The sequence below is a fragment of the Peromyscus leucopus genome, chromosome 4 (genome assembly GCF_004664715.2).
Source record: "Peromyscus leucopus breed LL Stock chromosome 4, UCI_PerLeu_2.1, whole genome shotgun sequence".
Lineage (NCBI taxonomy): Eukaryota > Metazoa > Chordata > Mammalia > Rodentia > Cricetidae > Peromyscus > Peromyscus leucopus.
The window spans coordinates 146595826-146622568 of record NC_051066.1 but is presented as its reverse complement, the minus strand read 5'-3'; the positions used below and the strand labels follow the sequence as shown (position 1 = coordinate 146622568).

Sequence of the window (26743 nt, the reverse complement as noted above, 5' to 3'; positions counted from 1 at the left end):
AATCCTGTGCTGGGAGGTGACAGGAGATCACTTGATGGCATTGTAGATGACCCATGGCTAATCACTTCTGCACTCCAAGACAATGGATTACAGTCAGGGTTACTCCCAGGACCAGCTGAAAGGGTCTAACTGAGTTTTGCTAACACAATCAAAGTAAAAACTTAAAGTTCCTTCAAAGGGGCTTTGCTTAATACTTAAATTCTGGGTGGATCAATATCAACAAATCTGTCCAGCATGTATGCCAGGACCCATTTGGTACTGAAACAAAGAGACCAGCCCCATTAGAAGCCTGGGGCTAAGAAAAAGCCAAAAAACCCAGGAGGCCTGAGAAAAGGGGGGTAACCAGACAGATGTCTAGACGGTACCTCAAGGCCTCTACCAACAGAATGCTGCCCAGAAGACTAAAGCAGGAGTTCTGGCAGCTGAGACCCAAGCCTCTCATCCTGCAGACAAAGTCAGCATAGCCAGGCAAAGATACTGGCAAAATGACACCAGGACACCAAGGATAAGCAACCACAAAAGAACTACTACTCACTTAGCCACAGCTAAAAGCACATGGGGATCATGTTCACATTTCTTCAGGGCATCCACACTCTTGGTCTTTCTCTGGGGCCTTGCCTCAAGGAAGACAGCTTCAGACCACAGGATACCTGAAATTCAGAGGCAAAAATCTACCCTCACTTCTGGCTTCAGAAATGCACCCTCTCCCTCAGGCTGCCCCAAAAGAGTGTACTGAAGGCAACCACAAAGGCCTTAAGTATCTACCTACAAAGTAACCTCCTGAATTACAGCAGCCTTGCCAGAACAGACTGGACAGTGTTCTGGATGATAGCTGCAAGTTTTCATTCTTACCAAGTCAGCAAGCAGGCAACGGGCAATGGTAGTCTGAAAGCGCTATCACATACTGCTGTTAAAAATAGACAATAGCAGCTGGGCAGTGGTGGTGGTGCATGCCTTTAATCCCAGTGCTCAGGAGGCAGAGCCAGGCGTATCTCTATGAGTTCAAGGCCAGCCTGGTCTACAGAACAAGATCCAGGCCAGGCACCAAAACTACACAGAGAAATTCTGTCTTGAAAAACCAAAAAAAAAAAAAAAAAAAAAGACAATAGCCTCCAGGATAGTAGGGTTACACAGAGAATTCCTGCCTCAAAAAATAAACAAACACAAGGACAATAAACAGGCATATAACACATGCCTGTAATCCCAGAATTTGAGAAGCCAAGAGCTGAGGCAGAATGATCATGATTTAAAAGCCAACCTAAGCTACAAAGTCTAGGAAAAAAACAAAACAAAAAAACTACCACTACTAGCACCACAACAAAAAACCTTAGCCAGGCATGATAACATAGGCTTGTAATCTTAGCACTAAAAGTGGAATCAGAAGAGAAAGGAATTCATCAAGGCCAGCCTTTATTGCATAGTGAGTCTGAGACCATAATGGGCTACATAAAACCTTGCCCCCTGCAAAAAAAAAAAAAAAAAAAAAAAAAAAAAAAAGCATCAAATACCTAGTGTAACTTGAATTCAGTTCTGTATAATAACATAAAATACTACAAACGCTAAGAGAAGAGATTCCTGAGTAGTGGGTTAGAGGCACTCTCTATTTCCTCCTCTTAAACTTCAAATTTTTTCAAGTGACATATACATTTCTTTTCTTTCTTTCTTTATTATTATTAATTATTATTATTATTATTTTTAAAAGAGACAGGGTTTCTCTGTGTATCCCTGGCTGTCCTAAAACTCGCTTTGTAGATGGGGCTGGCCTCAAACACAGAGATCCACCTGCCTTTGCATGCACCACTACCACTACCACCCAGCTACATTTCTTATATACAGCACGTAAGTAAATAATAAAAGTTTAAACTTGCCCCCCCCCAAAAAAAAGAAAGAAAGAAAAAAGATATGATAGTGCTTCATAACATGAAATCAAACTGTCCCATCCTGAGACTGAGGATTTAGTCTGAAGTCCTTTGTAACCAAATCAGTAAAGCTAGACTAAAATGGGACACACAGATTGTGTCTTAAAGGAGTCTTTAGGAGTCAGTGAATCTCACCCCATAGATTGCCTCTATGCTATATCAGACAACCAGAAGCCCTTACCAGAATTGGGGCACTCCTGCAGTGCCTTGGCCATGAGTGTGTTGGCAATGTTCTTCAGCCCTGCACGGTACTCCAGCCGCACTGACTCCAACCTAGGAAGACAGGCCCAGGGATGTCCCAGCCCCACCTATCATAGCACAACCAACTACTCCAGTTGGCCTTCTGCCAGAGACCCTTTTAAAAGTCTTTTATAATTTTTACTTTATTATTGTTGTCATGCATGTGTACATGTGCCACCACACACATGTGGAAGACAGAGGACCACTTTTGGAAACTGCTCCCACCACTGCTCCCAATGGGTTCCAGAGATTGCCAGGCTTGCTCAGCAAGCACTCTTTCCACTGAACCTCTTGCCAGCAAAGGAAGGCTTTTGTCTCCTGGAAAGTGGCTGGAAATCCATACTGTTCAGATATAGCAGCATTGGTATCCACAGCCTGGTACTAAGGCAGCAGCTGCATCTGAGATTCCAGGCCCCATAGGATCCAAATATAAGTGAAAACATCAGAATGAACCCAGACCATACTGGATTATCACATGAGAGGCACCTAAGAACTACCTCCTCAGCAGTGTCCTCTCATTCCAGCCTAACCCCTGGCTGGACTCTGCATCCATTACCTGTAATGCAACGTGGTCCAAGCTGGCATAACTCACTACCCTCCTGTTTTAACCTCCCAGGTAACTAGGATTACAGGTGCACACCACCATACTCTGCTCCCTCTGGCAAGTTTCTTCATGTTCCTCAAGGTCTTGCCTATGGTACCTCTTCTATAGTCCACTTTTTCAGTTTCATTCCCTGACATCTTAGAGTCCTTCACCAGAAGCCCACTCACCATCTAGACCCAGCTCTTCCAAGGAAGGGACTGTGAAGCCTCATAGAAGCTGTCACTTACTGTTGTGCCTCCGGCAGCCTGGGCTGAAATGAAGAAAGAGCTGAGAGAGGACAGGCTCTAAAGGGGGAGCTGAGCTAATTACCAAGGACTCACCATAGCCCAGGATTCTTTGGGTTTTTTAGACGAGACTTCTCCAAAATGGCCCGAGCACGAGTTAGCTGCCCAATCTTTTCCTCTAGCCGGGAGAGTAAGAGCCACAGTGGTGTGGAGTGAGGACATTTCTTCAGCTGTGACCAAAAAAAATAGAGCAAAATAAGAGCTCAGAAAGCATCCACAAAATTGTGAGAATTGTAGTCAGTTTCCAAGAACATTTCAAGGCTGTTAGGTATATACTTCAAACTCTCCATGTGGATTTATAGACATAGCTCTGTGTTGTGCACATGCAAACAGGTGTGTAGCAGTTTACTGTAGTTGTATTGTGCACATGTACACAAAGGATGTCTGTAGGACTTTGTGTGTGTGTCATGCACATGTGTACACAAGACGTGCACTTGTACATACACAAAGCATACATTGAGTGTACATTATACTACTTTTGATGTACCAAATTCCATATATTCCAAACATATGGTGTGCAGCTTTGTAGAAAGAAAAAGATAGTATCCATAGCAAAAGGAAGGATAAAGGTTCAGTCCCAAGTACAAAGTTCTATCACAGACCACTGGCCCTACATTTCTTTCAGAGGTGTGGGAAATTGACCAATGTCATGCTGCTGAGTTCCCTGAGACATCTCCCTCCCTCCCCCCAGACAGAGTTTCTCTGTGTAGCCCCGGCTCTCCTGGAACAACTCGCTCTGTAGACCAGGCTGGACTAGAACTCACAGAGATCCACCTGCCTCTGCCTCCTGAGTACTGGGATTAAAGGTGTGTGCCACCAGCCACCATCTCCTGGCCCCTGAGACATCTTGACAGAGGCTCACCCCCTGATTATAGGCCTCCCGTGCCTTCTCCATCAGTTCCCCCTGCTCTTCAATTTGCCCCTTCATCATCCACAGCTTGGGAAAGTCTTCATAGTGCCTCAGAGCCTCCTCACATAGTTCCTGGGCAGCAGTGATGTTCCCCAACACCCACTCCAGCTTCACAGACTTCATGAACACCTGCAAAGTAGACAAGCACTGTCACACAGAATACTTCCACCATTTATCTGGATGCTAACTACCTTCACATCATACACATCTGTCCTGTGCCTCATAAGCTGTTATACGTAGTTCTTTTGTGTATACAAAAGGAATGCTTTTGCTCTGTACACCAGGCTGGCCTTGAACTTACAGAATCCACCTGCCCCTGCCTCCCAAATGCTGGGACTAAAGGTATATGCCACCACTGCCCAGCTAAAGAAATGTGTATTTTAAAGCCCAATAACAGGGCTGTCGCATGGGCTGTCCTACTCATCTCACTCCTTCCCAAAGCCATGTATGAGCCAAGAGGCAGCCTGCCAACCCCGCCCTACCCACCAGTCACCACTCACACGGGCAGTGGGTGCGCTGCTCCGTGCCTTGGCCAGCAGCCTCCGGGCTCGCTCGTATTCATTGTTCTCTGACTCCAGCTTCACAGCCGCCAGCCAGATCTCTTCGCTGTTGGGATTGGCCTGAAGAACAAGCACAGCTGCATCAAAAAGGCTCAGCACAGAAGTGACCAGGGCTAGATCACACTTAATCAAGAACAGGCAGTCTGAGAACTGAGCTGGGCCTTATACTGATGCAGGACTAGTATGTTCCTGCACAAGCTAGGGGATGTGCACCTCATCCAGGACCCAAGCTTACTTGGGAGGAAAAAAAGAAAAAAGAAAACCACATCTGTTTTACTCTTGTACAGATGAAGCCTCCACGGCACTGAAGTGACGATGCTGGTGTTGCATGGGCCGCCCTCTCCAGGGTCCGTCTAAATTCTGCGTGGCCTCACAAACTGAGTGCATCACTCATGTCTTTGTGTTAGGACCTGCTATATCTAACTTCATCCCTTCCCCTCAGCTAGCCAGCCATACCATTATGCCCATGTGGTCAGGGTAGATCAACGTGCAGATAATGAAGTGTTAAGGGCTCCCACAGGCATGGACCAAGCTACACAAACTCAGAGTCCAGGGGACTAAAAGTAGTGCCCTCAAAACTTGTACCCACCCTCCTTAGAGACTTCTGCAACATGGCCATGGTGTCTATAGTTATAGGAAAAGAACCACCTTAGAATTCTGACACACAACTAGAGGAGAAAACTGTATGTGGAAAAGACATCAAATATCCCGCACAGCACTATCACCTATTCCTGTGGTCTCTCCAGGTAACAGCTGGAGCAAATTACTGACCAAAGTTAGCTCTTCTGGTGTTTAATCACAACAGACAAACTTTACTGCTGCCCTAGGTTATGATACCAGACTGACATTTATATAACACTACAATTTATCAAAAAAAAGTTTAACATGCTATCATAAACTATAAGGATTACTTTTTTTTTTTTTGGTTTTTCGAGACAGGGTTTCTCTGTGTAGCTTTGCGCCTTCCCTGGAACTCGCTTTGGAGACCAGGCTGGCCTCGAACTCACAGAGATCCGCCTGCCTCTGCCTCCCGAGTGCTGGGATTAAAGGCGTGGGCCACCACCTCCCGGCATGGATTACTTTTTTGTGGTAAAAATGTTTTAGATGTTACACAGGGGTAGGGAGGTGGCTCATCGGGTAAAGTGCTTGCTGGGCACCGACGTAAGAGCCAGGCAGTGCATGTCCGTAACTCTGGAACAGAGGGTGCAGACAGATGAATTCTCAACACTAATTGGTATCCAGTTGAATCAAAATGGTGAGCTCTAAGCTCCAGTTCATTGAAAGATCCTGTCCTTAAAAAAAAAATAGGGTAAGGCACCACTCAGGAGGCAGAGGCAAGGGGATCTCTGTGAGTTCGAGATCAGCCAGTCTATAGAGTAAGATACAGGATGGCCAGGACACAGAGAAACCCTGTCTGGCGGGGGGGGGGGGGGAGATATAGGAAAACACCCTAGGTTGACCTCAGGCTTACGCGCACTTCTGACCATCACTACCACACGTACACACTATATGTATTATAATAGCTAGGCCTAGTTAGGCCAGGTAAGTGTAGCTGTTTTAATAGGGCTCCACTCTCACAAAGGTACTAAAGCATCCAGGCAGCTTACATCGTGGTCTTGTACTCTGGAATACCTGGCCCATAGTCATACAAAGGAGAAGGGACTAAGAGGTCAATGTTGCTGGTTAGGATGTTCCTCATGCTTTGGCCCCATAGACGAGGCCACCTACAGAATCCAGTGTCTCTAGACTAGACCATGGCAGATCCCAAGGAATATGCACAGGATAATTTCTAAGGCCACAGTAGTACCATAGCTGAGTTTGTGTTCATGTTCCCTCCCAGCACAGGCATCCCTCACCTACCTGGAAGGCCAGGGCCAAGATGCTCCTTGCTGCAGGTACATCCCCTGCCAGCCACTTGGATTTGGCACCCATGAGCCACAGCACCTCTGCCTTGGGGCAGTGGGCCACAGCCCTTTGCAGGAGTGCTTCCAGAGACTCCCTGCAAGATAAAGGCCACAGTCACTAGGTCAGGGCCATAAACAGGGCACACAGCCATCAGGATGCTGAACAGACAGTTACCACTCCAAAGTTCGGCACTATTAATGATTTACAAGATTTTACGATGGGGAGAGTGTGGGGAAATCTTTCTTTCCCATAAAGAATCTAAAATCAACTACTGAAGAGGGCTCTATAAAGCAAAGCATTGTTTAAACAGCAGAGCCTTTTATAGCAACGTATCCTGGGGGCAGTGATAACATGGCAGTCTGGTGACAGTGAAGGCCCTTTTATCTTGAAGCACAGAGGACCCTGGATTCATTGATAAAGATTAAGGTCCCTGGTACCCAACCCTACCCCCCTCAAAAAAAAAGGTCTTATTGAGAGTGATTTTAGGACACTACTGAGTAAGAATACTTGTCAGCCTTGGATACTGTATATGAAATCTCTGGATTATCTATGGTCCATCATCTCTTGGTCACACCACCTTCACTGATGACCCCTATGGGCCTCATGTATTCAGCAGCAAGTCAAAGAACACACAAAATCATATCACACAGAAAGTGCCTACAGAAGCAACACCATGGGCCCAAGTATTGATGACTTTCTTCATCAGCCTGGAAGCTAGCAGCAAAGAAAAATATAGGTTAGTAGGAGGAAACTAACCATTGAAACACTTGAGTGGATAGCAGTTTACATTTAAGCTATGAGTTATGAGGTCTCAACCCATACCTGACATGATAGGATCCCATGCAAGTCAGCACTTAAGACTGTACCAAGTGACATTCTACAAGTTGGGTCATCAGAATTGTTTTAGAAAGTCCTCAAGTTCCCGAAGGAGTTAACTCTGAAATACCAAGCCAGCTGGCAGGGTAAGAAGAGGTCCTGTAGAAACTAACATTAACTAACACCAGAAAAGAAACAAGAACTCAAAGTCCCAGCTGCAACGCTGGTGAAACCAGCAAGGTCTGTGCCCACCCAACTTAGGCAAGAGCTGAGGACCCAGAAGAGAATGACATAGGGTGCTCAGGGACACGAGCCCAATACCCTAGGGAGCTACACATTTAAAACAAGAAACTACAATGCCTAATTTAATCAGCATTTACAGCCAATAAGGCAGACTCAAAGGTTTTTCCAATTAAAGAGTACAATTAAAGAAAATTGTCAGGGACCTCCTTCTGTGTACAAAAACCAGCCAAACCCCAGAAAGTCAGTGCAGCTTAAATGAAAAACAGACTGCATGGGCCCTGACACTGTACCGCCCACTGCTGAAGACAGTGCCCATGCACTAACAGCCTGCATTAGACACTCCTAGACCCATGAGGCACTAGTAAAGGACAGACTTCCTTGATGCCTTGGTTTCTTAACTATAAAATAGTGACAATCTATCATAGAAGGGCTATAAAGAATGAGGCAGTTTCAGAGTCCCACGGGCCACAAAAGTGTCGACTTTCATTGTAACCTGCTCATGATCACAGAGGGACAGATCCCTGATCTTCAAGAAAGTGAGGTTATAGTTCAGCACCATGCAGACAGAAAGTAGAAGCTGACCACATACCTGGTACCATGGTTCTTCTCAAAGTACGCAGCTCGTAACCACACACTCTTCTTGCTGGGGAAGACTTGCAGGGCATAGGCATAGATGGCCCGTGCACACTCCAGGGCACTGTGAGCCACGCACTAGAGCAGGAAGACACTGTGAGGAAGGCAGTTTAGGACTGCACAGGGTAGATAATACTTTTTCAAGCCTCTTGCAATCTAAGTAATAACATCTGGTAACAAATGTGTTGTGGCACTGATCTAATTAAACTATAATCTAAGACAAGGACACCTGAGAATGGGGACACAAATGCTAAAAAAAAAAAAAAGTCCAGAAGGCACCCATCTGGCCCCTTGGCTTGCAAGAAGAGCTGGTAAGAGGAGTACCAGTTTTTACTTGCAAGATAACAAACGCACACAAACATGCACATATGTAGGGCTAGAGCTAAGGCAAGTGTGTGTGTGTGTGTGTGTGTGTGTGTGTGTGTGTGTGTGTGATCATATGCTGCTTTTTAATTAGGAGTACTATGTATTTTCCATTAAAAGGATTAAGCCATTCAAAACCTATATTAGACAAATCAACACAAAGAGGATGAGAAGCCTACCCATCTAGTAGAACACAGCAGACACCATTAGGCTCTGCTTCCTTTAAGTTTCCCTACCCCCACCTCATTCTCCAATACCAGGGATTGAATCCAAGGACAGGGTCTTGTAATGACAAACAAGCATTCTACCATTGAGCTACATTCTTCACCCTTTTCTATTTGTTATTTTGCAACAGTCTCACTCAGTTCCCAGACTGGCCTTGAATCCACAGTCTTGTCGTAGCTTTCTGAACAGCTGTGGTTACAGCCTGGACCATCAGGCCTCGGTCCTCTAGGGTTTTGTTTGTTTGCCTGTTTGTTTGTTGTTTTTATATTCAAGTGATTTTAGGGGTTGGAGAGATGACTCAGTGGTTAAGAGCACTTGCTATTCTTACAGAGGATCCAAGTTTGGTTCCCAGCACAACAAATCAGGTTGTTCACCCATAACTCCAGCTCCAGGGGATATGACACCCTCTTCTGGCCTCTATAGGTATCTCCAGACACATGGCACATGTACACATACACATGCACAAAAATAAAAATAAGTCTTTAAAAAAACAAACAAACATTCATTTACACAAAGTGATAGGCAGGGGCTGGAGAAATGTCTCAGCAGTTAAAAGCACTGGTTGCTCCTCCAGAAGACCCAAGAGTTTGACTGCCAGCACCCACATGGTGACTTACAACAATCATCTGTAACTCCAGCCCCATGAGATCCAGCACTCACTTCTGGCCTCCTTGAGAACTGAACACACACAATATACAGACATACATGCAAGTAAAAATATCCATATGCGGAAAAACAAAAGACCCAGGATAGCTAAAAGAATCCTATACGATAAAGCAACCTCTGGAGGCATCACCATCCCTGACCTCAAACTCTACTATAGAGCCATAGTAATAAAAACAGCTTGGTACTGGTATAAAAACCGACATACAGGGGCTGGAGAGATGGCTCAGAGGTTAAGAGCGCTGACTGCTCTTCCAGAGGTCCTGAGTTCAATTCCCAGCAACCACATGGTGGCTCACAACCATCTGTAATGAGATCTGGCGCCCTCTTCTGGCCTGCAGAGATACATGCAGGCAGAGCATTGTATGCATAATAAATAAACAAATCTTTAAAAAAAAAAAAAAAACCGACATACAGACCAATGGAATCGAATTGAAGACCCTGACATTAATCCATGCACATATGAACACCTGGTTTTTGACAAAGAAGCCAAAACTATACAATGGAAAAAAGAAAGTATCTTCAACAAATGGTGCTGGCATAACTGGATGTCAATATGTAAAAGATTACAAATAGATCCATATCTGTCACCATGCACAAAACTCAAGTCCAAGTGGATCAAAGACCTGAACATAAATCCAGTTACACTAAACTTAATAGAAAAGAAAGTAGGAAGCACTCTTGAACGCATTGACACCGGAGACCATTTCCTAAATAAAACACCAACAGCACAGACCCTGAGCACAACAATTAATAAATGGGACCTCTTGAAACTGAGAAGCTTTTGCAGGACAAAAGACACAGTCAATAAGACAAAAAGACAGCCAACAGATTGGGAAAAGATCTTTATCAACCCCACATCTGACAGAGGATTGATCTCCACAGTATATAAAGAACTCAAGAAACTAGACATCAAAATACTGAACAATCCACTTAAAAAATGGGCTAAAGAGCTAAACAGAGAATTCACAAAACAAGAATCACAAATGGCTGAAAGACATTTAAAGAAATGCTCAACATCCTTAATCATCAGAGAAATGCAAATCAAAACGACTCTGAGATACCACCTTACACCTGTCAGAATGGCTATGATCAAAAACACCAATGACAGTCAATGTTGGAGAGGATGTGGAGCAAAGGGAACACTCCTCCACTGTTGGTGGGAATGTAAACTTGTACAACCACTGTGGAAATCAGTATGGCGGTTTCTCAGAAAATTAGGAATCGAACTACCTCAAGACCCAACCATCCCACTCTTGGGCATATACCCAAGGAATGCTGATTCATACCATAAAGATACATGCTCAGCTATGTTCATAGCAGCACTATTTGTAATATCCAGAACCTGGAAACAACCTAGATGCCCATCAACGGAAGAATGGATGAAAAAAATGTGGTACATATACACAATGGAGTACTACTCAGCAGAGAAAAACAATGAAAGCATGAAATTTGCAGGCAAATGGATGGAACTAGAAAAAATCATCCTGAGTGAGGTAACCCAAACCCAGAAAGACAGTCATGGTATGTACTCACTCATAAGTGGATTCTAAATATAAAGTAAAGAACAATCAGACCACAACCCACAGAACCATGGAGGCTATATATATAGCATGGAGGTCCCTAGGACGACTGTGGCTTATAATAAATTTCGGTTTTACTCAATTATTGAAAAAAAAATAGCCAAATGAATGGAAACACATGAACTATGAACCAAAGGCTGAGGGGCCCCCAGCTGGATCAGGCCCTCTGAATAGGTGAGACAATTGATTGGCTTGATCAGTTTGGGAGGCAACTAGGCAGTGGGACCAAGGCCTGTGTTCATTGCATGAGTTGGCTGTTTGAAACCTGGGGCTTATGCAGGGACACTTGGCTCAGTCTGGGAGGAAGGGACTGGACCTGCCTGGACTGAGTCTACCAGGTTGATCGCAGTCCTCGGGGAGGCTTTGCCCTGGCGGAGGTGGGAATGGGGGGTAGGCTGGGGGGGAGGAGAGGAGGGGGGAGGGGGGAGAATAGGGGATCCCGTGACTGATATGTAGAACTGAATGGTATTGTAAAATAAAAAAAATAAAAATTAAAAAAAAGAGAAAAAAATATCCATATGCATAAAATAAAACAAAAAAGAAAGAAAAAGTGACAGCTAATGGGCCAGTAAGATAGCTCAGTGGGTTAAAGCACTTAGCACCAAGTCTGACAAGCTGAGTATAATTTCCAGGACTCACATAGTAGAAAGAATGAATCAGGTCTCATGCAAGTTTGTCTTCTGACTTTTGCATATATAAAATTTTTTACTGATAGATAATATCAAGTAACAAAGCCAGTCACCAAATGCAATGACAACTCCAATAAGAGATAGTTTAACTGATCTTCATGGTGACCATGAGACCCAACAACAAACTGGACAGGTTCAGACACTTGTTTTTAGGTTCATAGATGACTAAGGTCTCCCCCTCTGGAAGAAATCACTTTCTTCTATGTTCTGCAGACAGCACTCAGGAGGCAGAGGCAGGTAGATCTCTGAATTTGAGGCCAGCCTGATCTACAGAGCAAATTCCAGGACAGCCAGGGCTATACAGAGAACCCTGTCTTAAAAAAACAAACAAACAACAAAAAAGGAGGTATGAATCTGGGAACAAGTTAACGTAATGTCCACTAGGAACAAATAGGGACAAACTATTAAAACTGTAAATGACAAAACTGCCCAAGTGGAGCTAGATGTGGTGGCACACACCTTTAATCCCAGTACTTAGGAGGCTGAGGCAGGAGGAGCTCTGTGAGTTTGAGGCCAGTCTGGTCTACACAGTGAGCTCCAAGTGAGACAGACCTACACAGTAAATTCTCTTTTAAAAAAAAAAAAAAAAAAAAAAAAAAAAGCCCAGGTGGAGCTGTCCTCACAGCTATATACACACCATAGGGAAGTTATCTGGTCATCCAAAAACCCCTCCAATGGTCAGATATCTTCATAGACAGAGATGCCAATGGGCCTGTGAGTGTCCAAGACCCACAATGTATGTTGAAACAGGTATAGAAGGTACAGAGGTATGCCAAGATTTTGATCAGACCCAATCCATGGCCTGACTCTGGATCAACCACCAGAGAAATCAAGAAGGGCCTTTTCTTAGGTGTTATATCCTGACTAGGAGTATCTAGAGGGGTCAGACTCTAGACAGGACAAACCCGGTCTAATACTCTTCTGTGTGGCTGCTGGCCAAAGCAATGGGTTCAGTTGCAACGATTTTTAGAACCTCTATTGCTTTAACTGCCTATAGTATCAAGTAATAGCGCCCAGGGCCCACAGTAGGAAGGAACACTAGGAGAGCACCCCATGTTTTAAGCACACTAGAAACACTGCTTCTCATTCCTGCACGAAAAAGAAAAACAGCTATGGTTACTGAGTAAATGTGGTTAAGTGACAATAAACAATGAGAAAAGCTGGGCATGACAGTACATGCCTGGAATCCCAGCACTCCAGAAGCAGAGAGAGGTAAGAGGATTCTGAGTTCAGGCCAACCTAGGCTACATCAAAAAGCAAACAAAGAAAAGAAAGGAAGAATGAAAAAACTAAAATCATTCTTGGACTTCTCACATTTGTTATCTTCAGAGTGGTGTCTAATAAAGGCTCCAAATTTATTAAAGGCAATAAAGGAGAGAGATGCAAAGCATGTCATTCTGTGTTCAGAATAAAGAAGTTGTCACAACCAAGTGTTAGGTTCTTTTAGATACAAAGGAATTTTCACTCAACACAGAGAACATATGTTTACTGTTCTCTCTATATGTATATATTTTATATACATATTTTAGTACTGCAAGTTGAATGTCTTGTTTTGTGTGTGCTAGGCATATGCTCTACCACTGAGTGATACTTCCAGCCCCAACATAATGAAACCCTTTTGACCTACCTCTAGACTCAAAAAGTAAAGCTTGCATTAGCATATATAAGGCCATCCATAGGCTGCAAAGCCAGTACCTGAGTTCGTTGTCATAATGCACATACTAGTCTCAAGAGATTCACACAGAGCCAGCACAACTAAAAGATGAATCATTGTTCTACCCAGATGAAAAGGAACAGGAATGTTCTTTATTACTATGCAGTATCAACTCACAAAATGTTTTTTAAAGGGCTGGGGATATAGGTCCATAGTACAGCATTCACCTAACATGTACTAGGCTCTGGGTCTAATTCTTGGTACCAAAAATAATATGTAAACTAAAAACATCTGAGCTGAACAGAAGGCTGAGGCAAGAGGATCACAAGTTTGAGACCAGCCTAGGCTACACAGCAAAATCTTTTCTCAGAAAAGCAAAAGCAAAGACTGGGGACATAGCTCCATTGATAGAATGGTTCCTGGCCTGCCATTTATAAGGTCTTGAGTTCAATCTCTAGCACTACATAAACCAGGCATACTGGTTCACAACTATAATTCTAGTACTTGGAAGGTGAAGGTAATAGGATCACCCTCAGCTACCCAAGAAGTGTAAGGCTTGCCCACAAGAGATGTTATCTCAAAAAAATAAAAGCAGGGCCCGAAGAAATGGCTCAGCAGCTAGAAGCACTGGTTGCCTTCTGTAACTCTAGTTCCAGGGATTTGATGCCATCTTCTGGCCTCTGTGAGCACCAGATACACATGTGGTGCACAGGAAACCAAACCACTCATACATATAAATAAATAATAATGCTTTAAAAAACTAAAAACCAAATCAAAACAGAAAACCTCCACTTGGCATATACCATAGAAACAACCATTTCAGTGAAAAACATTGTTCATTACTTTGGCTCAGAGGCTCTTGTCTGTAAAATGTGTACTTGGGAGACTAAGGAAGGATTGTTGTTCGTTTGAGGTCAGCCTATGCTATATAGTAAGACTGTCTTTAAAAAATAAATAACCAGCCGGGCGGTGGTGGCGCACGCCTTTAATCCCAGCACTCGGGAGGCAGAGCCAGGCGGATCTCTGTGAGTTCGAGGCCAGCCTGGGCTACCAAGTGAGTCCCAGGAAAGGCACAAAGCTACACAGAGAAACCCTGTCTCGAAAAAACCAAAAAAAAAAAAAAAAAAAAAACCAAAGAAATAAAAAAAAAATTATGAACAAACTACAAGAACAACAAAACCAACCATTATTAACAGACCCTCGAACTAGTAAGTTGATGTTTGGAGAATACCAACATAATTTCAAAATGCTTTCTCAAAAGTGCTTGCTAATCACAAAGGAAACAACAGTAAGAATACAATAAAGTCCTAAAAACTGCTACCTGGGACAGCTAGTCAGACTGCACAAGTGTTGGGGGATATTGTTTTAAGGGGTGTTACTTTTGTTTCTCTTGCATCTGTTTAACTCTGTGAAGCTATGTTACTGTGCCTGTCTAAGACACCTGGTGGTCTAAGAAAGAACTGGCCAATAGGAAGGCAGGAGAAAGGATAGGCAGGGCTGGCAGGCAGACAGAATATATGGAGGGAGAAATCTGAGAGAAGGGAAAGGAGGAGCCAGAGAAGAAGGAGGGCTCCAGGGGTCAGCCATCCAGCGACAGAACCAGCAACCGAGTAAGAGTAAGATTTACAGAGTAAGAGAGTGAAAAAAGCCCAGAGGCAAAAGGTACACGGGGCCAATTTAAAATTTAAAGTTAAGTAAATAAGCCAAGCTAAGGCTGGTCATTCATAAATAAGAATAAGCCTCCATGTGTGATTTATTTGGTAGCTGGGCAATGTTCCCCCGGTTCCACATAAGAGTAAAAGACCAATAACAACAAACAAAAACAAAAATAAAAAAGCTGTACCTCTGTAGAACATCACGATCAGAACTCAATAGGTATATATATTTGTGTATGAAGGAAGATCTGACACCTTACACTGCCAAAGACAAACCTCAACCAAGCCACAAGCAAATATAACAGATAGCCAGGTCAAAATGTAGTCTGTAAAACCGCTGGCCTCTAGTACTCAAAAATTCAGACTTAGGTAGGAGATATGGCTTAGGGTAGAGCACTTGCCCAACATGTCCAGGCCCCTGGTTCCACCCTAGCACCACATAACCAACCAACCAACCAAATAAATAATAATAAGATTCATGAAACAAAGACAGACTTAAGCCCTGTTAAGGCACCTTCTCAGGTTGACCTGAGGCTACCCTGCAAGCATTTAAAGAGAATATAGTTTTGTTCTCTTTGTTACTGTTTAATTTTACTACTACAACACTGAGGGCCAACGCAGAGGGCAAATAAGAGTGTCTACTGCCAGGACCTGATGACCTGAATTTGATCCCCAGGACCTGCAATGATGGAAGGAGAGAACTGACTTCTACAGCCGGTTCTGTGGCTTCTACTTTTCATGCAATGGGATGCATATACCCACACACATACACAAACACAAAATAGATTTTAAAAAAAATCTTTTTTTGGAGACAGGGTTTTTCTATGTAGCCCTGGCTGTCCTGAACAGTCTGGCCTTGAATTCAAGATCCACGTGCCTCTGCCTTCTGAGTGCTGAGATTAAAGATGTGCATCCCGTTTAATATCTTAAACATGTTTATCAACCTAGCCCTATGGTTTTACCTTTGGAAAACTATTCTGAGGAAATAATCTCAAAGAGGGAGCAACTCTATGCAAAATGTTCCTGAAATGAAGTATGTAGTGGGAACTAGGAAATGGGAGAAAACCTGATGCCATAAAGGTTCTCTGCCACCTAGCTAAGAAAGTTGTAACACAGCTACACACACAGCTGCCAGCAGGCACACCTCTGTGATAGCTACTTTCTCCATCTAGTAAGCACTCAAACTTAAACTCAGGTTTGTAGAAGTCTGCTACTCTTATGACTGCAACTCCATCTAAAATAAGTATATTAGAGCTAGATGTAATGCATGCTTCTGTAATCCCAGAAATGAGGAGGCTAAGGCAGGAAGATCTCCAGTCTAAGGTCAACCTGGGCTACAGAGTGAGGCCCTGTCTCAAAAACACAAAAAAATGAAAATAAAATCAAGCACATCAGAAAGATTTTCAAGGAGACAGAAGAGAAAGGGAAGCTACGGAAAGCAGCTGACTCAGGTAGGCACTACTCCTGGGAAGGCACAGACTGGGAGCAGGCAGGTAAGCTTACACTGTCAGCATCTTCCATCCAGGTATGCTTGCGGTCCTCCTCCTCAATCCCGATACCAATTACTGCACGCATGACTGCCTGGCAAGTAGCCACACTCCCTGCCCTGTCACACTCTTCAGCATCCTGAAAGAGAAAACACAAACATTTCGTTTGGATTTTTTAGTTAGAGCTGTAAAGTGACTGCTCTTCCTGAACGGTGATTAATAAGGAACCTACTATCTCGGGCATATAGCCTGGCAACCCTAAACAGGATATCTGCCATGTTGTTCTGTTCATTGATGCGTCTGTCCTAAGTACCCTGCATTTATATCCTCAATTAAAACTGTGACTGAATGAAACCACATTTATTCATACAATATATTTTAAGCAAGATCCTGCTGCATACAGAGGTTATATTAAGCTGTTACACTAAAGAACATCTAAAAATTCTAGTTTTGCAACATTCCTAGGTATCTGAAAATATTTTATTTCAAAATAAAAAGGCAAGTGTGGTAGTACATACTTGTAATACCAGCTACTTTTAAGGCAGAAGCAGAAAGACCATGGTTCAAAGGTAGCCTGAAACACTGAGTAAGACTTTGTCTCAAAATTAATGAAAAGGGGATTGGAGATAATGTAATAGTCCAGTGATACAGCACTTGCCTAGAGTACTCAAGGCTCTGGGTTCAATCCCTGAAACTGTGGGAAGAATTAAGGGGGGGGGGGCTGGTGAGACAGTAAAGAGCAAAGGCATTTACTGTGAAAGCTTGATAACCTGAATTTAATCCCTAGGAGGAGAGAGCCAACTCCAAAAAGTTGTCTTCTGATTTCTACACTCACACTGTAGCATGTGCACCTACACACACTAAAAATAAGGCTGTAGCAAGCCATAGTGGCACATGCCTTACACTAAAGAAACTCTGAAAGGAGTGGAAATAAAAAAACAGGTTCAGAAGTATTTGTACTCTTAGGACTAGAACTCACAATTTAAATTAGCAAAAAGAGGAATACTCTGACCTAGACAAGAAGTACTGGTGGGAACCTTAGCTGCAAAGGAGATTGGATGAAAACTTGGGGGCAGGTCACAGCAGATGACCAGAGGAGCAGTCCACTGGGCAGGCCAACATGTAGCAAGGTACTTCCAATTTTAGGAAAGCAGATTTGGGACACATAGAGAAAAGCCATATCCATATCCAAATCCTCCCCCCTCCCCCAGATGACAGATAGACACTCCCAAGGCTATACAAAAGTTAACTAAAATCCTGTAAAAATGTTAGATTTAAGCAGGCTGAAGGAAACAGCTGTTTCACATTCACCCTACCTAAAACAGATGTTAAATTCATGGGCAACTCAGAATCATTCCCCCAGAACTGGAAAGATTTAGCTACAACAATATTAGAAGTTGGTCCTCATTTGTCATGAAAAACATAGTAAAAAGTGAAAGCTAGAGTCATAGAACAAGATAGAGGTATTGATAGGTCCCTAGACCAGCTTCTCAGTGAAGGCCAATATGGAATTTACAAAGACAGTTTGGATTTGATGATCACACCTTGGCCGTATGTCAAATAACAGCTTTGAATGCTTAGGGACAAGGTTAAAGAATCAGGAAAGACGACTGAGTTATTTACTAAAATTATACAAGGCCAAAAAAAAAGAGCCTTCAGACTTTTTGCAAAGATTAACTTCAGCTGTAAATAAAATATCAGATCCAAAAGTTAGACAAAGATTAAATCTTTGGCTTTTAAAAATGCTAATTCAGAATTCAAAAGGGTAAATAAACTTTTTTTTTTTTTTTTTTTTTTTGTTGTTGTTGTTTTTCAAGGCAGGGTTTCTCTGTGTAGCTTTAGCACCTTTCCTGGAACTCACTCTGTAGCCCAGGCTGGCCTCGAACTCACAGAGATCTGCCTGGCTCTGCCTCCCAAGTGCTGTGATTAAAGGCGTGAGCCACCACTGCCTGGCTGGTGAATAAGCCTTTAAAGGCAGGATCAGCACCAATAGATGAATGGATTAGAAATACAGCTGATATTGGATGTCACTCCTATGACCTTACTTTGATAGGGGAAGTGATTTCTAAAAATTTTAAGAAAAATCAAAAGATAACCAGACTGCAACCCACAGCTCTAGGAAGACTAGCAACCAAGGAGGACCCTAGAAGAGACACATGGATCACCCAGCGAAGGAGAAATAGATGAGATCTACATGAGCAAACTGGGAGTAAGGGGGAGTAATGGAGGGCAAGAACATAGGGGAATGGGAGTTCCAAGCTGGAACAGGGACAGAGTGGGAGAGCAAGGAAAGAGATACCATGATAAATGAAGACATGAGAATTGAGAGAAACAGAGTGTTAGGGAAATTCCCAGGAATCCACAAGGATGACCCCATCTTAGACTACTGGCAATAGTCGAGAAGGTGTTTGAACTGGTCTACTCTGATGATCATCAGAAGGGTGAATACCCTGTCATCACAGAGCCTTCACCCAGTGACTGATGGAAGCAGATGCAGAGATCCATGGCTGGGTGCCAGGCTGAGCTCCAGGAATCCAATCGATGAGAGAGAGGAGGGATTCTATAAGCAAAGGACATGGGGATCATGATGGGAAAATGTATAGAAATGACCAGCCAAATTAGTGGGAATGCATGAACTGTGGACCAATAGCTGTGAAGCCCCCATGGGAATGGACTAGGCCCTCTGGATAGGGGGACAGTTGTTTAGCTTGAACTGTTTAGGGGCCCCCAGGCAGTGGGATCAGGATCCATCCCTGGTGCTTGAGCCGGCTTTATGGAGTCCAATGCCTATGATGGGACACCTTTCACAGTCTTGGTGCAGGGAGGAGGGGCTTGGACCTGCCTCAACTGAATGTACCAGGCTCTGCTGACTCCCCATGAGAGACCTTGCCTTGGAGGAGGTGGGTTGGGCAGAAAGGCTGGGGGGGGGGGGAATCTGTGGTTGGTATGTAAAATGAATAGAAAATTTAATCAAATAAATTTTTCAAAAAAATCAAAAGGTCAAATGTTTTAACTGTGATAAATAAGGTCATCTAAAAAGAAACTGTAGGTAACATGTTCCTAAAAACAATTTTTTTTTCTAGAGATAATCCAAACTGAAGGCCCTAGCCTTCTGGAGTATACAAAAAGATCAACAAGAAACAGGTAAGGGAACCCTTTGCTACAGGGAAATGCCGTAGGGGGCCTCTCACGGGCCCCAATATCAAATTTGGTTCAATCATTTCCTATCAGCATTGAAAAAACTCATCCATAGAGCAATTAAAGGACTTAATGACTGTTGTTAAAAACCACACTGCTCTGGATGACAAAACAGTTCAACAGATAAAGAAAATTTTCAGGAGAGTCCATAAACAGCCCCACCTTGTGTCAGTATTTTGTAAAACAGCCATTAGAAAAAAATTCATAAACAGTTTCCTCAATCTATAATTTACCATTATATGGATTATATCTTAGTAGCTGATTCAGAAAGATACCTTAGAAAATATTTGAAGAAGTTAAAAAAAAAATTTCCTTGTTGGGGATTACAAATTGCTCCTGAAAAAATACAAAGAGGAAATTCTATTAATTACCTAGGATATAAGATATTCAAACACTTGATGAGCAACCTGGCTGGGAACGTCATCACAGCTGCCATGACGGTTGCTATCAAAGACCAGCTGGAAGGGGCCCAGCAGGCATTTGCTCAGGCTGCACCCACTGTAGGAGAGGACACGGACACCGAGGAAGGTGATGATTCTGAACTACTTGACCAGGCAGAGCTAGATCAAATTGAAAGCGAACTGGGACTCACACAAGACCAAGACGAAGAAGCACAGCACAGTAGGAAGTCTGCAGGCTTCCTTTCAAATCTACTTGGAGGACATTAATCTGGGAATCAGCCTGCAGCAAAGCACAGATGAACCACCCACAAATTTCAGACAAGCAGGGAAAAAACAAACAAACAAACAAACACACACACACACACACACACAAAACAAAACAAAACAGAAAAAATTTGAATTGTAAGCTTTAATTACTTTAGATTTTTTTGTTTTCTTTCCCTTCTGTAGTGAGTTGGATATGTATCAGCTAATAATGATAGACTGACATTTCTGATAGCTATTTTTATGTATAAGCATGGAAATGAACCTTATAGTTACATATATACATACTGTGGAGTCACAAGTGAATAAGGGTTGTTTTTAAAGAGAAGAGAAAAAAAACCAAAACCCATCAAACTTAAGATATTTCTCTAAGTATTCTTTTTCTTTATAATTTTCAAGCATGCAGAGATGTATCATAACTTGCTGAAAAGTAACAACTGTGAACAAATGTTGTATCAGCTCCCATATTGCTCATACTTGGAAGTAGTTTTTCAAACCTTGTTAGATTTTAATGAAAAAGGGGGAAATTATTGAAATGTTTGTAGTTGAAGGACTTGGGAAATGCTATCAAAATTAATTTTCTAAGAAAAACTTTAAAAATAGTACTACCTATAGCCTGAAATATTTCCATGGTTTTTCTACAGCTGTAGACTTAGGCTTTACTTGTAAAGTGGCATGCGCTGCCACTGATGGCCACATCTAACCTCGAAAAGCAGCGGTACGGACCCACAGGCAGCAAGCAGTTATCTATCCCACAACAATGCTCTGGTTTCATTCCTTTTTTTTTTTTTGGTCCCATTTGCAATGGGGAGGTTTTAAGTGCAGATCGCTTTTGCACACTCAGATGTAGCTAAAACCTGATGTTTTTATATTGTCTTGCAGTCTTCTAAGATTGTGGAACTAGCTACTGGTGTGTCCTCTGAGTGGTGTGGTCATTGGTAATAAAAACGACTGTTTTTCTTTTTAGTTTACAGGCGCAGAGGAGAGGAACTTGCTTGAACTTTAAAGTTCATTGCTTTGTCACTGCAGTCTCAGTCTGTAATCTGTTTCTTGCTGGGGAGCTAGAATCCATTTTTTCCTTTAAACTTTCTTTGGGTCACCTTTACATAACCAAATTTGCCTTACAGTGGAAACCAAGATAGTTGTGCTTTTGTGAAACAATCTTTTAGTAGTACTGAGGGACCATGTCAGCAACTATCTTAAATCTTCAGTTATAGGTGGCATTTCTGCACGGACACACAAGACCCTTAGCAAGGAAGGGTAATCCAAGGCTATAGAAGAAACCTGTGTTGTCCTCTTTTGGTTTCATCCTTTATTTCTAAAGACTAATTAATTACAAGCAACTTGAAATTTTAATGTACCATCTCTTATTTATTGTTTCTTTCTGAGGTATTAAAATATCTAGACTGAATTTTGGCAAATGTAAAAGGGAGAGAAGTTACTGAAGACTTTGAATACTTGCTTTTTTTGATTGATGTTCTAGGCTTGAGTCCTTAGTGCCTCACAGCTGTGTTTGGTGTCCTTTATTGATACAAAGTGAGCCTGTGCCTTCATTCTCTTGCCCGTTTTGGTACCAATGTAAATTTGTGTTAGAAAATCTTGGAACTGTGTGAGTCTTGGAAGTCTAGATCTGAATTCTATTCAATACATTTGCTGGATGTGAAGAAAATACAGACACATATTTATAAAATAGTTGTTACCAGTAAAAAAAAAAAAAAAAAAAAAAAAGGTATTCAAACATAGAAAGTACAAATCAGGAGAGATCAATTACGACCTCAATGATTTTCAAAAACTGCTGGCAGATATTAACTGGCTATAGCCCACAATCGGATTAACAACTCAAGAACTAAGTAATTTATTTCAAGCCTTACAAGGTGATAAGGACTTACAAACTCAAAAAAAAAAAAAATTATCAGCTGAGGCCGATAGAGAATTGGCTTTGGTAGAAAACAAATTACAGGATGCACATGTGGATTAGTTGGATCCAGAGCTTAATTGTGTTCTGGTTATTTTATGTTCTACTCATTCTTCTACAGGCATTCTTTTTTTTGGGGGGGGGGCAGGAGGGTTTCGTGACAGAATTTCTCTGTGTAGTTTTGGTGCCTGTCCTGGATCTCAAACTCACAGAGATTCACCTGCCTCTGCCTCCCAAGTGCCGCCGCCGCCGCCGCCGCCGCCTGGCCCTCCTACAGGAATTCTTTTTTTTTTTTTTTTTTAAGATTTATTTGTTTATTATATATACAGTGTTCTGCCTGCAGGCCAGAAAAGGACACTAGATCTCATTATAGGTGGTTGTGAGCCACCATGTGGTTGCTCGGAATTGAACTCATGACCTCTGGAAGAGCAGATGGTGCTCTTAACCTCTGAGCCATCTCTCCAGCTCTCCTACAGGAATTCTTACACAGAGAGAAATTAAGCAAAGGAGATTAGATTCAGGGATCTTGTTCTGAAAATAAAAAGGGGGAGGATATAAGAATGACAGGATAAAAGGACAGATTATTGAATCTACTTTTAAACTAAAAAAACAAAAAAAAACCTACTAGTCTCAAATATTGTACGTTGGTATGGATTTATATTAATGTAAATTTAAGATTATTTGTGGCCATGTTAGGTATGTTTTTGAGGTCAAACAGAGATATATTTTAGATAGGTAGATGGTTTTCAAACACTTCAGAGACCTACGGATTATGGCATTTAAGATGTTTTAGTAACATAAGGCTTTTCATGGCAGTGAGACATGTCTGCTTCTGGCAGTACCAATCTACTTCAGAGAAGATGATGGGTATCAAAGAACCTCCATATGGAGTCTGCTTTCATTGTGGCAAAATTAGCCACTGGGCAATCAACTACTTACATCAACTACTGACAGTATGCTGTTCAAATTGGACAAGCAGGACACAAAAGGCAGCAACTGCCGAACTCTGCCAAGACAAGGTAGGACAGTCCTTCAAAATTCCTACTTCACAGAAATGTCTGTCAGATATTCTAGGCCTGTAAGCCAAAGAAGGAAACCCTAACATTGCAGAGGAACCTTGGGTGACTGTCCATGCAGCCAGCTCTTTCTGTTGTTCCTACAGTTTTGGAAGTTGTTTGTTCTGTACTTCCTGTTTACTGAGGTAATAAATATATCCTTCTCGGGTCTCTGATGGGGTTAAAGACTAGATAGATAGTTATAGTTACAGTTTTCCTAGTTACCAAATTCAGAAAAAAAACTCACAAAAGAGATGTAAAGTGTGTAAGGTTGAGAGATATAAAAGCTTAAGTTGTTTATTTTTTAAAAAATGTATTAAGGTCTAAAAAGCTGGGTTGGTAATACAAGTTATGATAGAAAGTGAATTAGGTACAAAACTTTGAACTCACTAAGATAGGATAAATAATAGGAGAATTTTCTCCGAATTTGCCAAATACAAATGGACTGGACATTATGAATGTAATTCTTACTTGGTAATTGTTCTTACTGTATATAGTTTTACTTTTTTATTTTTTTAAAATTAATTAATTAGTTAAATTACACTCATGATCTTCATTAATTATACTCATGGTAAATTACATTGTGGTATTCATTGATTACATTCACAGTATTCATTCAATGATTATATTTATGATATTCATTAATTACATTAATTCTACTGATTTATTATATTCATGATATTATGTCCTGATACTACTGTCCATTTATGGGACTTTTCCATCACTCAAAACAGTTTCTGTACTTAGGAAATCATTGTTCTATATTCCTTTCTTCTCCATCTTGAGATAACATCTAATCTTTCTTTCTCTATAAATTTGGATATTCTATATATTTCATGTAATACAATTCTATAGTATGTCTTTTTTAAATAAAAACATTTTATGTACAACTGCAGGAGAAATAATACAGATAGCTTGAACATAAAAATAGGTTATAATTCAAAAGTCCAGGGTTATTTTAAACAGTAAAATATTTTCTCTGTAGAAAATAGTAAAAATAGGAGCTGGAGAGATGGCTCAGAGGTTAAGAGCACTGACTGCTCTTCCAGAGGTCCTGAGTTCAATTCCCAGCAACCACATGGAGGCTCACAACCACCTGTAATGAGATCTGGTGCCCTCTTCTGGCCTGCAGTCACATATGCTATATACACAAATAAATAAATAAATCTTTTAAAAAAAAAGAAAGAAAATAGTAAAAATAATAACATTTCCCAATAAGCCCTTTTAAGCCAAATGATAGCTGAATTATACATATAAATATTGACTAGATTCTGGGATACAGAAGAAACCAATCTTAATCTGTTCAGAGCTATGTTTTACTTAAGTTGTATAAGTGAAATTCCTATTCATCTTCCCCTTCACTGTTTGATTTACGGAAGACATTTTTCTATAGGCTAATTCATAATCTAAAAAGATTTTAGCCTCCCCTCCTGAAAGTATGGCCAGCATTTTCTTTCATCAGCTTGATACAGTACAAATTCTTATCCTAATAGTGAAATGTTTCACTAAAGCTTGCCCAGTGATTGAGTAAAACCAAAACTTATTATAACCATAGTCATCCTAGGGTCACCCCTGCTAGGTAGCCTCTCTGGATCTGTGAGAGTTTTACTTTTTTAAAGTTAAAACCTTTCCTTTTTATCTAAGCAATACTTGATAATCGTTCTTATTGTATATAGTTTTATGTGTTAGAGTTAAAACCTTTCCTTTTTATTTAGACAAAAGGGGGCAAACATTGTGGGATATGTTTGCACTGACATTCTGAGACTGTCATGGAGTGGAGTTAGAGACTAGCTGACCAGAATTAGCCACAGAGGTTTTGGAGGACTCAGGATACATATAGAGAGGCACAGGAAGTAGTAGAGAGGGGCTTAGAAAGATTTGCAGGTCCTTTTGGATTAAGGATTGAGAAAGGAGGTCAATGGTCACTTTTACACCACTTCTCTGATCAGTCAGGTTTTTATCCCAATATTTGACCCCCAAGTTTTTACTCATAATAGAAAAAATTAGATAAACTCATCAAGCTCCAGATCAGTGACTGTGGTGGTCTGAATGAGGACGGCCCCCATAGGCTCATATTTGAATGCTTGGTTTCCATGTGAGAAGGTTTAGGAGGTGTGGTTTTGTTGGAGGAGGTGTGTCACTGGGGGCAGGCTTTGAGATTTCAAAAGCCCATATCATTCCCAGTTAGCTTGCTCTCTGCCTCATGTTTATGGATCAGATGTAAGCTTTTAGCTACTATTCCAGTGTCATGGCTGCCTGCCTGCTGCCATGCTCTCCACCATGATGGTCATAGATGCACTCTCTGAAACTGTAAGCCCCCACTACTTTCTTCTATAAGTTGCCTTGGTCGCAGTGCTTTGTCACAGCAGTAAAAAAGTAAGACAGTGAGAGATTCTGTCTGGTAAAAATTCAGTGTGAAGAGCAATAGAGGAAAACATTCTAATATTATTCTCTGGTTTCCACAAGTGCCCACCACACAGGTGTATACATCCACACACATGTATACATCAGATGCTACTGCTGTAGAACAATCTTTTTGTACACTGTGAAGATGTGTTGCTCTCATTAGTTTAATAAAGAGCTAAATGACCAATTGCTAGACAGGAAGAGGTTAGGTGGTGTTGTAGAATATTAAAGAAGTATTACAGTTGTTTATGCTGTGGAATATTTGTTTAATGATGCAATGATGTGCTGCATTCCTTTATGTTGCATTTGTAAAGCTGTGTTACTTTGCCTGTCTAATAAAGATTAGATTGGTCTAATAAAGAGCTGAACAACCAATAGCAAGGCAGGAGAAAGGATAGGTGGGGCTGGCAGGCAGAGAGAATAAATAGGAGAAGAAATCTGGAGAGAAAGGATCAAGGAGCAAGAAAAGTAAGGGCCAGTCACCCAGCTATACAGCAAGCCAAAGAGTAAGCAGTAAAGAAAGATATATAGGATAAAGATAAAAGCTCAGAGGCAAAAGGTAAACCGAATAATTTAAGAAAAGCTGGCTAGAAATAAGTCAAAATAAGGCCAGACATTCATATTCCAGTGAATTTATTTGGGAGCTGGGTGGTGGCCCCCAAAGAACAAAGAGTCAAAAGAGCCAAAAGAGTAAAAACAACCAACAACAAGTTATGACTTGCAAACAGGGAGAGAACTCGCTGGGATGAAGCAGGATGGAGTCACCAGCCGAACACAGAGGAAGCAATACATGTACAAGATGAGGTAACAATCCATGAGCCATGTGGCAGCAAGTAAATTAATAGAAATGGGTTAATTTAAGTTAGAAGAGCTAATTAGAAACAAGCCTAAGCTATCGGCCAAGCATTTATAATTATAATAAGTCTCAGTGTAGTTACTGGAAGCTGGATGGGGGGGGGGGACAGAAAAGTCCGCCTACATACTACACCAAATGAAAAAAGATTACAGTAGGAAATAGGGTTGTAGTTTGTGGGACGGCTAACCACCAACCCCACAGTTCCCCCAGAGTTT

General features: G+C 41.7%; 1 protein-coding gene across 2 annotated transcripts in view; it reads right to left on the bottom strand.

Annotated features, from left to right (window-relative positions):
* Positions 1-26743, bottom strand: part of Prpf6 (pre-mRNA processing factor 6) — an 87819-nt gene that overhangs the window by 2898 nt on the left and 58178 nt on the right. Inside the window, exons 12-19 of one of the 2 annotated variants that reach the window (XM_028885213.1) lie at positions 16450-16572; positions 8071-8192; positions 6378-6516; positions 4458-4577; positions 3910-4086; positions 3084-3217; positions 2101-2192; positions 536-650 (exon numbers count right to left, since the gene is read on the bottom strand). In XM_028885213.1, coding sequence (XP_028741046.1) covers positions 536-650; positions 2101-2192; positions 3084-3217; positions 3910-4086; positions 4458-4577; positions 6378-6516; positions 8071-8192; positions 16450-16572 — 1022 coding nt within the window. The other variant, XM_037205503.1, reaches the window with a different exon arrangement.